Genomic DNA, 12,150 nt, shown 5'->3' with positions numbered 1-12,150 from the left:
CAGCCTGCAGAGTTACGGCTCTTCTCGAGTTGTGATGAGATAAGTACAACAGCCTGCAGAGTTACGGCTCTTCTCGAGTTGTGATGAGATACGTACAACAGCCTGCAGAGTTACGGCTCTTCTCGAGTTGTGATGAGATAAGTACAACAGCCTGCAGAGTTACGGCTCTTCTCGAGTTGTGATGAGATACGTACAACAGCCTGCAGAGTTACGGCTCTTCTCGAGTTGTGATGAGATACGTGCGACAGCGTGCTATTTTACGGCTCTTTTCGTTGAATTGTGCCAGAAACTAAACTATCCGATTTTGCTGAGTAATGCCATTTTCAAACTATGAAGCCTCAAACGGAAGTGTGAACAGTCTTCTGAATTTTAATTCAATTTAATTCAACACATATAATCAACATGATTCTATCTAACAATGATTCGACAATGATTTTCAATATCGGCTCATTCTGTCAGTAAATAACACTATCGCAGACAATCATTTCGGAAAAATGTTTCCTTGTACGAGGGATTAGTCGTGCCAGCCAACTAAAAAGCTACTTCTTCCGCTCTCTGTACGACACGCGGACTGCGAGGTCGATCTGATACATGGTAATTGTTGGTCGATCTGATACATGGTAATGTTGTCTCGTATTATCGAATACAATCGTGATGCATTAAGCTTCTCGCCACTCATGTTGGAATATATTGATACGGCTTGGTTAATTAATATTCATTTGGATTTTGGTATTTATTTCAGTTTACAGCTAGAAAAGTGAATTTCGGCCTAAGTTTACTCGCTGAAACCGCATAAAAAGCCTCATGACCTCGAGAGTCCTGCTGATCTGTTGGCTCAAATGTCTAGCTTGGTTGTGTAAAAGGCGCTCTTTTGGCCTGACCAAGAGCCCACGAGCTCGATGTTGTCTATGATGTCGACTGGTGGAATTTTCATCATTGTAATATAACAAAAATTGTACTTTGATTTTTGTATTAGGTGTTTTGTCAGGCATCAGAAGAATTATTCCGTCATCAGTTCGTAATTCGCTTCAATTTGCTCGTAAACTGTTGATGAGACAACGGAGAGTGGGCTTTTAAGTCATTAATAATTGAAATCTTGCTGCTCGATGTTTGTTTGCAGCTGAAGAAGCTTACCTTATTCCATCATTAGTGTACAATGAACTAATTTTGGGCCAATCTTGACCTTCCATCGTATGCATGAATCTTCCACTGCAAACTCAAGAGTAATCAATCAATAAGCTCCAAATAAATTAAGTTCATCCAACACATTAAGGGTCGATGAATCAGGCTGCTTAGACATTCATTCGGTGCACCGAACCCTATAAGACGCCCAATTCGGCGGAGGTTAGGCAAGCGATTAAGATGGAAGATGGATGACTGTAACACGACGTTCCTTGTTTACCTAAATTACGAGTTGATGATTGCATACTTTGATATTATCGTACTCTAGTGAGGCTTGAAATACGCGGTTGCATAAAGCGCATTATGACAGAATGCCCGTCATGTGCAGCTGTCCGGAATTGGCTCATAAAAAATGAAAACAATACCAATAATTATCGATTATCACCTCTGCCTACTGACACAGTTCTAAATTCTGCCGTGATTGCGGTATGCCGTAATTTCACTCTAATTTCTACTGCTCTTTCAAATTTCTCTGCTTCCAATGACAGAAATACTATTCAAATGATTCTTTCAACAGAATGACATTCAAATGATTTTTTCACACTTTGTCATCACCTAATCTTAATGTCGGTCCATCTGTACGCATTCTAGTCCATCAACGACGTACGTATAAATATTTTTCACCTTTGATGATGTCTCTCAATGTTCTGTCTGTCTTTCCAAATAAACTGTGCCACACATCATCAAATACTATCATATTTATTTAACACCCTTTCATTGAAAGATATGTCATCAGACGCCATCCATCAATAAATCGGTACGTTCGGTACGATCATAAATTGACAGATACCCGTCATCCACCGATCTGTTTACCCTCACTTCAGTACATGCAGAAATACAAGTGACATCGCAGCTCTGTCTATGTCAGACACGAATGGAATGCCCTGGGGACAGCAGTGTTGTGGCCATGCTTTCATATCACGTAAGGTCGACGCGATCAATAGAACATTGCTATCCCATTGGTCGTCCATTTGTCTAGCCTAGAGAATATTAAGAAAAACCCGCCGACGAGTGGACTTGCTTGCCACTCTAGACCACCCTGACTCCTTGCTCGATTGACTGGTCACGTAACACAACTCTTGGGCAGCGGATGGTTCAATGAACTCAGAAGTTTCTTTTGTTTTTTTTCTGGGTAATGCGATGTGTTGAAATGTGAATTTGTCTGACGCAAGTTTTAAGAACATGCTTCAATATAAAATGTTGCTCAAGTCTCCCCATACTTGAGGACTATAATCCGAGTTTTACGAGTAGCGTTCTGTATAGTGTAAACGTTTATTATATAAGACTGCATTTAGTTCTCTTGGTACCAGAACAAAAAAAATTGCACTATAACAATTAATATGAATGCAAACTAATGGTTGCTTTGGAATTTTGTTTTTTTTTTCGGTGTACAGAAAGCTCAAATAATATTTCTGTAATTCTTCTTATTTATAAAAGAATTGAATTACCAATACTTACATTTTTAACAACTACAGTCGGAACACATGGCTTAATTTTATCGATAATAAATTTGAAAATAACTTGGTATCCCACATCTAATGCATGATACATCGCTCCAAAAAAGATCACACTTAAATTCAATTATCTTAATAGTTTTATTTTATTACCACTGCACTAATTTATTTCTTTGAACTCGTGAGTTGTGCATGACAGTGTTCTGCTTAACTGAAATACGAGGAAGGTGCTACACGGCCGCTCAAATGGCTCGATCGTTGTCGTTTTCCCGTAATTTGGAGCGCTAAAATAATGAGTTTAGATCCTCAGGACGAGCTTCATTTGGCCAGACACCGCAACCTTATAGTGGCTCATCACTTCAATGTTGAGGCAGTTCCTATAGCCGCTCCATGGCATGGTGATGTGTAGTCGTCTGCTAGTGATGCACAACTGGAGATACACGAGCAGGGTGCGATCTTGACCGTAGAATGCTCAGCGCTGTAGGAGCATTGTTTTGCAAGTTGGGCGATTTATTAACGTATTGCAGTGCTGTTGCATTCGGTCACCCAAATTGAATTGTTCACGTCAAAGCGTTACCGCAGTGGCCATTTGGCCTCTTGATGTACCCTTGTTCCTTCTCACAATTACGTATCGCCAGCGGCGTTGTAGTGCACTACTTGAGCGAGGAATGAAAGAGAAATTCCTGGTATTAGCAATTTTTATATGCAAAATAACGGTACAAAATACAAATATCTTTCAATGATGTACCATTGCGTCACTGCTGCCGTTAATTGACGAGTTATTTTTTATATCAGCCAGTGATGCATTATAGCATTCTTCGCTTTGACATCACATATTCGGTGTTTTTGAATCTTATCTATTCATTGTCCACCTTACAGCGACACAACAACCCTTCACTCTACAGTTTCTTATCATACTCATAGTTTTGTATTAAATTAATGTTTTACTGCGGTACAACAGCCCCCACATAGCAATGGTGCAGGCTAGCAAGCTTTGTACTGCCGTGAGATGTTGAGCAATATTTGCTGGCAGTAAACTGTTCCGTCTCTGGCGCGCTTCCTGTCGCGCTTCTCCGGATTTCTGCGAATGCACTCCAAGGGAACGGTCAAATTTAGGCGAAGAACAGGATTCCTCAACATCTTCTAGGACATACGACTATGGCGGTGTTGACTTCACTACCGCAGTATGAATATTTGATGAAGTCTGTAAATTATTTAATTTGGGAAAGGAATGAAAAGAATTTGTATTTCTGTGTCTTCATTTCGGTTGATTCCCATTTTGTGTGATTCGGACCTTAATAAATCATACTGCTTATGTAAAATATTTCTCATAAATAATCAAGTTAAAGAGAAATGAAAAATATATTATTTCCATCAATTGTTTAACCTACGTTTTGCAAATGAATTCAATTTTAATTAAAATATAATTCTTTTCTAAATCGGTCTCGCGCTTCAAGTCAAATATGTAAGTAATTCCAATGGAGTTTGTCGAAATAAACTTATTTTTATCTCTTTTAAGATTCTTAATTAATATTGAAATCACACATCGTTTTTAAACCAAGAATTTTCCTTAATATCTTCGAGTACGTATATCTTCGAGTAGCAATAATCAGGGAAACATGCATTAAACATCGCTCCGCATGATATCTTTGACCGTAAGCTGCCTTGGTCACAGCGTAAAAATCAAATTAACCCATCCTATTTTCTTGACAAACTCGAGCACATTGAGCCTAAAGTGCTAAATTCATTCATTCATTCATCACACGATGAAACGGATGATCTGTTCAACGCCTCATGCATACGGGCCTCCAGGCATGCAACGATCCACTGATCTGGAACACATTTCTCTGGCAATGCAGTTAGTCTGAAGCAGAAGGGTCTGCGAACTAACTTTAAATTGGGCAAGACTAAAGTTACTAAATAATCTTGCCCAAGTCAAGAACAGTTTCTCCTTTGCTGAAATGAACAAAGGAGTAATCAGTGAAACATGCATTAAACTTCGCTCCGCATTATATCTTTGACCGCAGGCAGCCTTTTATTGTCAGGGAGTAAAATCGAAATTAACCCATTCTTGATAAACTCGAACACACCGAGCCTAAAGTGCTAAATGCATTACTTTGTAAAGAACACGAAATGAACGGGAATATTTTAAGTGTAAAATATTGAAAATATTGATGTGTTTTGAACGCATATTTCTTCCTACACGTCACAAGTCTTGTGATCCGTCTGCAATTAATTCAGTAAGGATTCAATTGTCTTCAGTAAGGATTCAATTCACTTCAGTAAGGATTCAATTCACTTCAGTAAAGATTCAATTCACTTCAGTAAGGATTCAATTCACTTCAGGAAGGATTCAATTTACTTCAGGAAGGATTCAATTTACTTCAGGAAGGATTCAATTTACTTCAGGAAGGGTTAAATTTACATTCCAAGACTGATATATAAATTAACTTTGAAGCGTCGCAAACTTCAGTGTTTTCTATAATTGTTCATAACTATATGTATATGGCAGACCTGTTACTCTGTTATGATCTTTTGTAATCTCATATCCATGTATTCAAGCGTAAAAGTATATGAAATGCATTGAGGGTAAATTCTGTTGTTAACGTACAGGGGTTAGACAAAATAGAGGAAACACCTGAAAGATCCGCAAAATATATTTTAGTATTTTAAAATATTTAATAATTTATTTAGCAAAAATATAATTGTCTTTTGCGGCAATTACAGCCTCAATTCTCTGAGGTATTGATTCATACAAATTGTTAATTCTTTCCAAAGGAATTTTACCCAGTCTTCAGTTAAAGCTCCCTGAGGCTCCCTCCAGCTCTTTTAAAGACGATGGCGACGGGAATCGACTTCAGTGATTTGCATCAGTAAAATCGACCACAAATGCTCAATAATATTCAGGTCTAGTTATTGTAGAGGCCAAATGAGATGTTCAACTTCATTAGAATGTTCCTCGCGCCATTTTTTAACAATTCTAGCTGTTTGTATCGGGGCATAATCATCTTGAAAGATGGCGTGGCGTTCCTCACCGGAAAGAGTGCTTGAACCATTGGATGAACTTGGTCCTCCAAAATTCCTAAATAGTCACGGCTGTTGATTCTTCCGTGAAGAGAAATCATTGGTCCACCGGATTTTCAAGAAAATAGCGCCCCAGATCATCACAGATGCCACGCCACATTTTACGGTTGGGAGGAGGCAGTCGGGATTAAATGACTCTTGGCTATCACCAAACGTAAACTCGGCCAGAGGTTGGAAATAAGGTAAACGATGATTCGTCAGAGAAAATCACGTTTTTCCACTGCTCGAGAGACCAATTTTGAAGGTTTCTAAACCACTCTAATCGCTATGAAGCATTTGTATATGAAATCCGAGGTTATCTAATTGCAGTTCTTCCATAGAATCCAGCTCTGTGCAGCTCTCGGTGGACAGTCTGTATGGAAACTTTGTTCCGTAGGTGTCCATTGACGTCTGCAGTGACTTTAACAGTCATGGTCTTTCGGTTGTCCCTCAGAATTCGATATAGGTACCGAAGGTCTCTCTCAGACAACTTCGACCTTTGGCCAGACCTGTGCTTTGCTGAGGACGTTCTCCCTTCTCTTTCAAAAGTAGTCAGTACTATTGAGGCAGTACCTCTAGAAACGTCAAGCATTCGGGAAGTTTCGTCAAACTAGCACCTACCATACGGTCACCAACAATTTGGCCTCGTTGCAAGTCAGAGAGGTTTGCCATTTATAGGTTAGGTTATTGATACAAAAATCTACTCAAAATATCTGTGCAAGGATAAAAGATCAATTAACAGCAAAAATGAGCAATAAAACATCATAATATGTCACGTTTTCATTGTTTAGAACATGATAAAATTTACGATATCAAAATGCCAGGTGTTTCCCTAATTTTGTCCAACCCATCCATGTATAATAGATTAGCATTCGATTACAAGTGAAAAAGATTTGGCTGCCTTTAGATTTGATATCGATTGCCATTAGAAGTCTATTTATAATTTACACAACGTATTCAAGATTTTATTAGGATTTTTTTAATGAGTCTCTGTACCCGTCGCATGTTTGATTAATCGGAGTGAATTCATTTAATGCAATGTGTAAATAATAATTCTATTAATATCACGGGACGTCGCTATTGCTGCCTCGCGTAGGCGACGAATATGTGCACAGGACGGCACTGTGATGGTTCTATGGGCGCTTCAATTATGGAACCAAATTATTAATGAAACCTTCACGATATATGAAGCCCTTGTAACGCTGAGCATTGTGCGCTGCCACACACGAGGCTACTCAATAGCTTCACTGTCACAGCGTTCAGTGAGAGATCATTTGCAGTGAATGATCAAAGCTTCACTGAAACGGCGTCTGATGAGAGATCATTGGCAGTGAATGATCAATAGCTTTACTGTCGCAGCGTTTGATGAGAGATCAGGGACAGTGAATGATCATTGGCTACACTGTTGCGACGTTTGGTGAGAGATCATTGGCGGTGTGAGCTGCGGTGGTGTAGTGGTGAGAAACTCTGTCGCTCGCACCCAGCTCCCGGGTTCGAGTCCCACTGAGGACAAGTTCTTCCGGGAAGCTCAGCTCATGGTCAACTCAGCCATTCATCCAACTCTGGTTAATAAATGAGTACCTGTCTTGTCCAGGGTGTTGTGTAATGCAAAAATGGTTCTGGCGGGCCAGCGAGCCAGTAATGGTCGTGGAACTACCAGTGGCACCAAGTGCCCGCAAAAAACGACCTATCACCCCCTCCCCTGCCTAGTCGCCACTACCAGGATGTGCAGTTACAACAACAACGAGATCATTGGCAGTGAATGATCAATAGCTTCACTGTCACAGCGTTTGATGAGAGATCTGTGACAGTGAATGATCAATAACTTCACTGTCACAGCGTTTGATGAGAGATCAGTGACAGTGAATGATCAATAGCTTCACTGTTGCGACGTTTGATGAGAGAACCGTGGCAGTGAATGATCAATAGCTTCACTGTTGCGACGTTTGATAAGAGATCAGTGACAGTGAATTATCAATAGCTTCACTGTTGCGACGTTTGATGAGAGAACCGGGGCAGTGAATGATCAATAGCTTCACTGTTGCAACGTTTGATGAGAGAACCGNTTGAAAATATAACTGACAATTTGTTTCTAACGCCACCGGTGCGCAGGAGATTTTGCAGTAAACGACGTGATTTGTGTTCAAATTCAGTCTAGTTAATTCCTTCAGAATTCTGCGTCATTAATAGCTATGATATGAACGTGAAAGCGGCACAATAATGCTCAACTTTTCCTCCAAATTTGCGGTGAATTTTAATTTCCAAAGTGAAATGTCCCTGTTGAGATTAAAATAACTGTAATGGATTAATATACACACTTGGCAGTGACTAAGGAAATGTGCACAAATTGTTAAATAGTGAGTAAAATTCTCATATGGGATTTGCTGCAAAAGCGCTTCCTCTTAACTCGTGTTTATAAGGCCATTATTTCTAACCAGCGTTCATCGTCCCAGTAATGTAGGCTGGCTAGGCCATTTTGGGGGGGAACGTCCCCGGGGGAGGAGGGGTGTGAGGAACGGGGGAGGGAGAGGATGGGGGGTTGTAGGGAAGGATAATAATTAATGCTGGCGCTGCTCTCCGCCCTCTAGTTGAAAAATTTATATTGGGTTGTGCAATAATAGATTGCAAATAAACATGAAGAAAATAAAATCGATATATAATTATTATCCATCGCTCGCTTATCCAAAATTGGATATTGTTTTCATGATTACAGGATCAGTATTTATTACTAGCCTTAATGTCCGTCTTATTAATAATAATTATTTTTCTACAGTGACGAGCTTCTACAGTCCCTCAAAAGGATACCTGCTTGAAGCCCTGTGGCTTATAATATTTCAGATCTTACTTAGCAGGTTGAGAAATTTGATGTTAACCGAGATACATGATTCGGGAGTTCGATCAGATGCCGGCTTAGGAGACTCCAAAATGATATCTCTCATCAAATATTTTATAATCCGTTCCCATTTAAGTGTCGGAGGAAGGGCTTGCACTAATATCTTGAGAACAAAAAAATTATGTTCAGAAGAGATGTGCGATTTCCTTCATTCTTGTCAAGTCTCAATGCTTGATGATCCAACAGCTAAGCGCAATATCCAAAAGAACTAACATTCCACTCAAGTCAATGTTTGACGAACGATCCAACTGCTGTACGCAATATCCAAACCAGCTTGCATTTCAGTCTAGTCAAAGTTGATGTTCATTTGATTGTGCAAAGAATTGCCGCTACGCGAGAAAGCGATGTGCGAATTCGGCCACGATCTGTGGAGCCTCCGAATTCGCCAATAGCCGCCAAATTCGCCAATCTCAGCACTTTGCTTTCTCGCTTAGCGGCAATTCTTTGATCCAAGTTGATAGATTTTACCTGGTTTTGAATCTTTCTTTAGAATCAAGTCGAATTGAATTTAAATATATTTTGAAATTATAACTAATACCGTAAACTAAATGGATATGAAATTATGGTATATTCTTTGTTGAAAGAATTAACGTTTGCGTCGGGCTTCATTAGCATACGATTGAAATGAAATTTTCTTATTGAGGTGAAAATAAATTTGCTTCCCGCGTTTTACGGTTGATGACAGAAGACGTGATGTATAGCGAGCTAGACAATACATCACCGACCACACGCCAGTCCCAGGTCTCAGTTGATGCTAAATAAAACATCATCGGTCACGTACCGAGCTACACTGACCTGGAAGTGACCTGTACAATAAATCTTGCTCTGGTCTCCAAAACTTGTTGATCGGAGACAGCGTACTGGAGCACCGCGAACTTTGCTCATTAGGAACAAAGTCCTTTTGTGAGCACATTTTCTGCTTCTCGCAGAACTTTGCTTGTATATTTTCGGTCGCTCCGAGTCACTAAAGTTGACTCGAGGAAATGCTGCCAAGTTATATTTATTCTTCTGGCCTTGATAAATAGAATACACTGCAAACGTCCATGACTCGTTCGACCGCAACTGTTTCTAGGAAAATATGCTTGATCAGTGTCCTATATTCGAATTGTTAAATCCGATTTCAATGTGCAAGGACAACTATCTGCTTTATTGAATTACAACAACAAATTAACAATATATATGAAATCATGTCATATTAAAAATTTCTCAATTTTTGTACGAAAATGTAAGGTACCGAGAACTTTTTAACCCAGGGCAGGTTAAGGTGTCGGTAATTGTTTCAGCTTCAAATTCTAGTTTGCCAATACTAGTCCGAAGGAAGTTAGATTGGACGTGCATTCAGAATCAGTATCTTATTTTGAAATGATAATTAATGCATCGTTCAGTTGAATTTAGATTCACCTGTTTGCTTAATTTAATTACGTACTCTCATAGTATATATGATATGTTTCCGGATCATTCCACCCCAAGAGAGTCGTGCCTAGGACTGACTGTCAGCGNTGCCTTGTATCTCCACCCTGTATCTCTGCCCTGTATCTCTGCCCTGTACCTCTACCCTGTACCTCTGCCCCTGTATCTCTGCCCTGTATCTCTGTGTATCTCTGCCCTTTATCTCCGCCCTGTATCTCTGCCTTGTATCTCTACCCTATATCTCTGCCCTGTATCCTTACAAGAGCTCTTATGTTTGCAGTTACGACGTTCGTCAGGGCCTGTACTCGCGGCCTAAGGAATGGTCGGACGCGGTGCTGTTGGGCAACAGAGCCCACTTCTCGGTGGCCACAAACCCGGCCGCTCTCGTGCTAAACTTCACGAGTAAAGCGGACGAGGCCGTGTATAGGTGCAGAGTTGACTTCAAGCTTCACATCACCACGCATGCTCGGGTCAACCTCACTGTCATCGGTGAGTCAGTTTATAGATAACATTAATACAATAGTTCAAACTATTGCTTCTATAGTCGACGGATTAAGTTTTCGAACGGGCCCAAAAAACGTCTGGAAATGTATGTCTTGAGTTATACAATGTAAAGTGTAAACAGTATAAATAGTTATATTAATTTATCCCGAATTGAACGGTACAGAAATGAATACGACAATATTACCCATGTACAGCATAGAACGGGTGGATAGCAAGCACATGCAGAAAATGTATGTAGGTATTATACTGTGATTGATATGTACAGGCCGATAAACCTCGCTTGACAGACTGTTAGTCAAATAGGCTCAAAAAATATATCATCAATGTAATTATATTGAGAGCTGAAGCCGCAGTAAGGAACAATGGTTTTATGCTTGCCGCTTATTTTCGAGTGCATTATTACTGTTAGTAGGATTGATCATAAACTTACATATTCACAGTGTTATATAGTAAATAATAAAAGGGTTCATATAATTTACCAGTAATCTACTTGCTCGTGCAATTAAGTGTATATTATATTAATTTCTTCTGTGCATTATTAATCGAGAACAATTAATATTAACTGTTCAAATTCATCAAGTTTTATTCGCGGTTCGTCTTCCCTGAAGAGTGTCCTATCGTATTTCCCTTAGAATATTCAATGAGTCTTCTTGTGCATGCGTAGGGCCTCATCCTTGTACTTTGAGTTCATCATAGTCATAATAGTTCGGATTAATATTCGTGATATTGTATTTTGATTTTTTCATATTTATTAGTGAAAATTGGTAGTTGTGAGATTTGAAATTTGATTAAAACGGTCATTGTGCTAAGTGCACGTCGGGCGAAATTTACATTTTGCAGCCAAATATGCATGGTGGTAATTTTAAAATAATTCTAATGCGATGAGGATTTTTGTTTCCCTATCAAGCTTTACAAAATATTTATTGTATTTTCTCGATATTTCATTAAATGACGTTTCACTGCAAATGTCCTAAGCGTTGCATCTCTTGTGCCAGAGCCCATCACAGGCATCTCCATCAAAGACCCGTCTTGTATTTCCTCGATATTTCACATAATGGCGTTTTGCTGCAATTTTGATGCATTTTTTCTCTTGTGCCAGAGCCCATCACGGGCATCTCCATCCAAGACCCGAGTGGCTCTGAGCTGGTGGGGGTGGCGGGGCCGTATCCTGTAGGGTCCACCCCGTCTCTGACGTGCAGGGTGGTGGGCGGTGACCCTCCACCAACCATAACTTGGTGGAAGAACGGACACTTGCTCGACCAGTCGTACAGCTACAAGGAGAGCAAAGGGTCAGAGAAATACTTGGTTTACTGATGTTCAGATGTTTAACACCGAATATCATTTATTTTTTTGATTTATTAGCAATCATATAAGAAAAAAAGATATTAAGAATTTCCCCATCATTTTTGGACCGAGAACGTCATTGTATCTTTCATAAGAAAAAAAGATGTTAAGAATTTCCCCACAATTTTTGGACCGATAACGTCATTGTATCTATTATAAGAAAAAAGAAACAAATATATTAGGAATTTCCCCACAATTTTTTGGCTGATAACGCCATTGTATCTTTTAATAAAACAAACAGAAAACTTGAATCGATAGTTTGACCAGAAGGCTAAAATAGAACAGCAAACTAGCCGATGA

The 12,150-nt window shown here is 39.5% G+C and overlaps 1 protein-coding gene across 1 annotated transcript in view; it reads left to right on the top strand.

Moving 5' to 3' along the window:
- LOC108682398 (nephrin) overlaps positions 1-12,150 on the top strand; it is a gene marked incomplete at its 3' end in the record, with an annotated part of 70,385 nt that overhangs the window by 27,481 nt on the left and 30,754 nt on the right. The window contains exons 3-4 of the mRNA XM_047882270.1: positions 10,283-10,491; positions 11,606-11,795. Coding sequence (XP_047738226.1) covers positions 10,283-10,491; positions 11,606-11,795 — 399 coding nt within the window. The remainder of the gene's footprint in view (positions 1-10,282; positions 10,492-11,605; positions 11,796-12,150) is intronic.

The sequence above is a fragment of the Hyalella azteca genome, unplaced genomic scaffold (genome assembly GCF_000764305.2).
Source record: "Hyalella azteca isolate HAZT.00-mixed unplaced genomic scaffold, Hazt_2.0.2 contig10032, whole genome shotgun sequence".
NCBI classification, from domain to species: domain Eukaryota; kingdom Metazoa; phylum Arthropoda; class Malacostraca; order Amphipoda; family Hyalellidae; genus Hyalella; species Hyalella azteca.
Note: the sequence above shows the minus strand (reverse complement) of the source record. Positions and strands in the feature narration are given on the sequence as shown.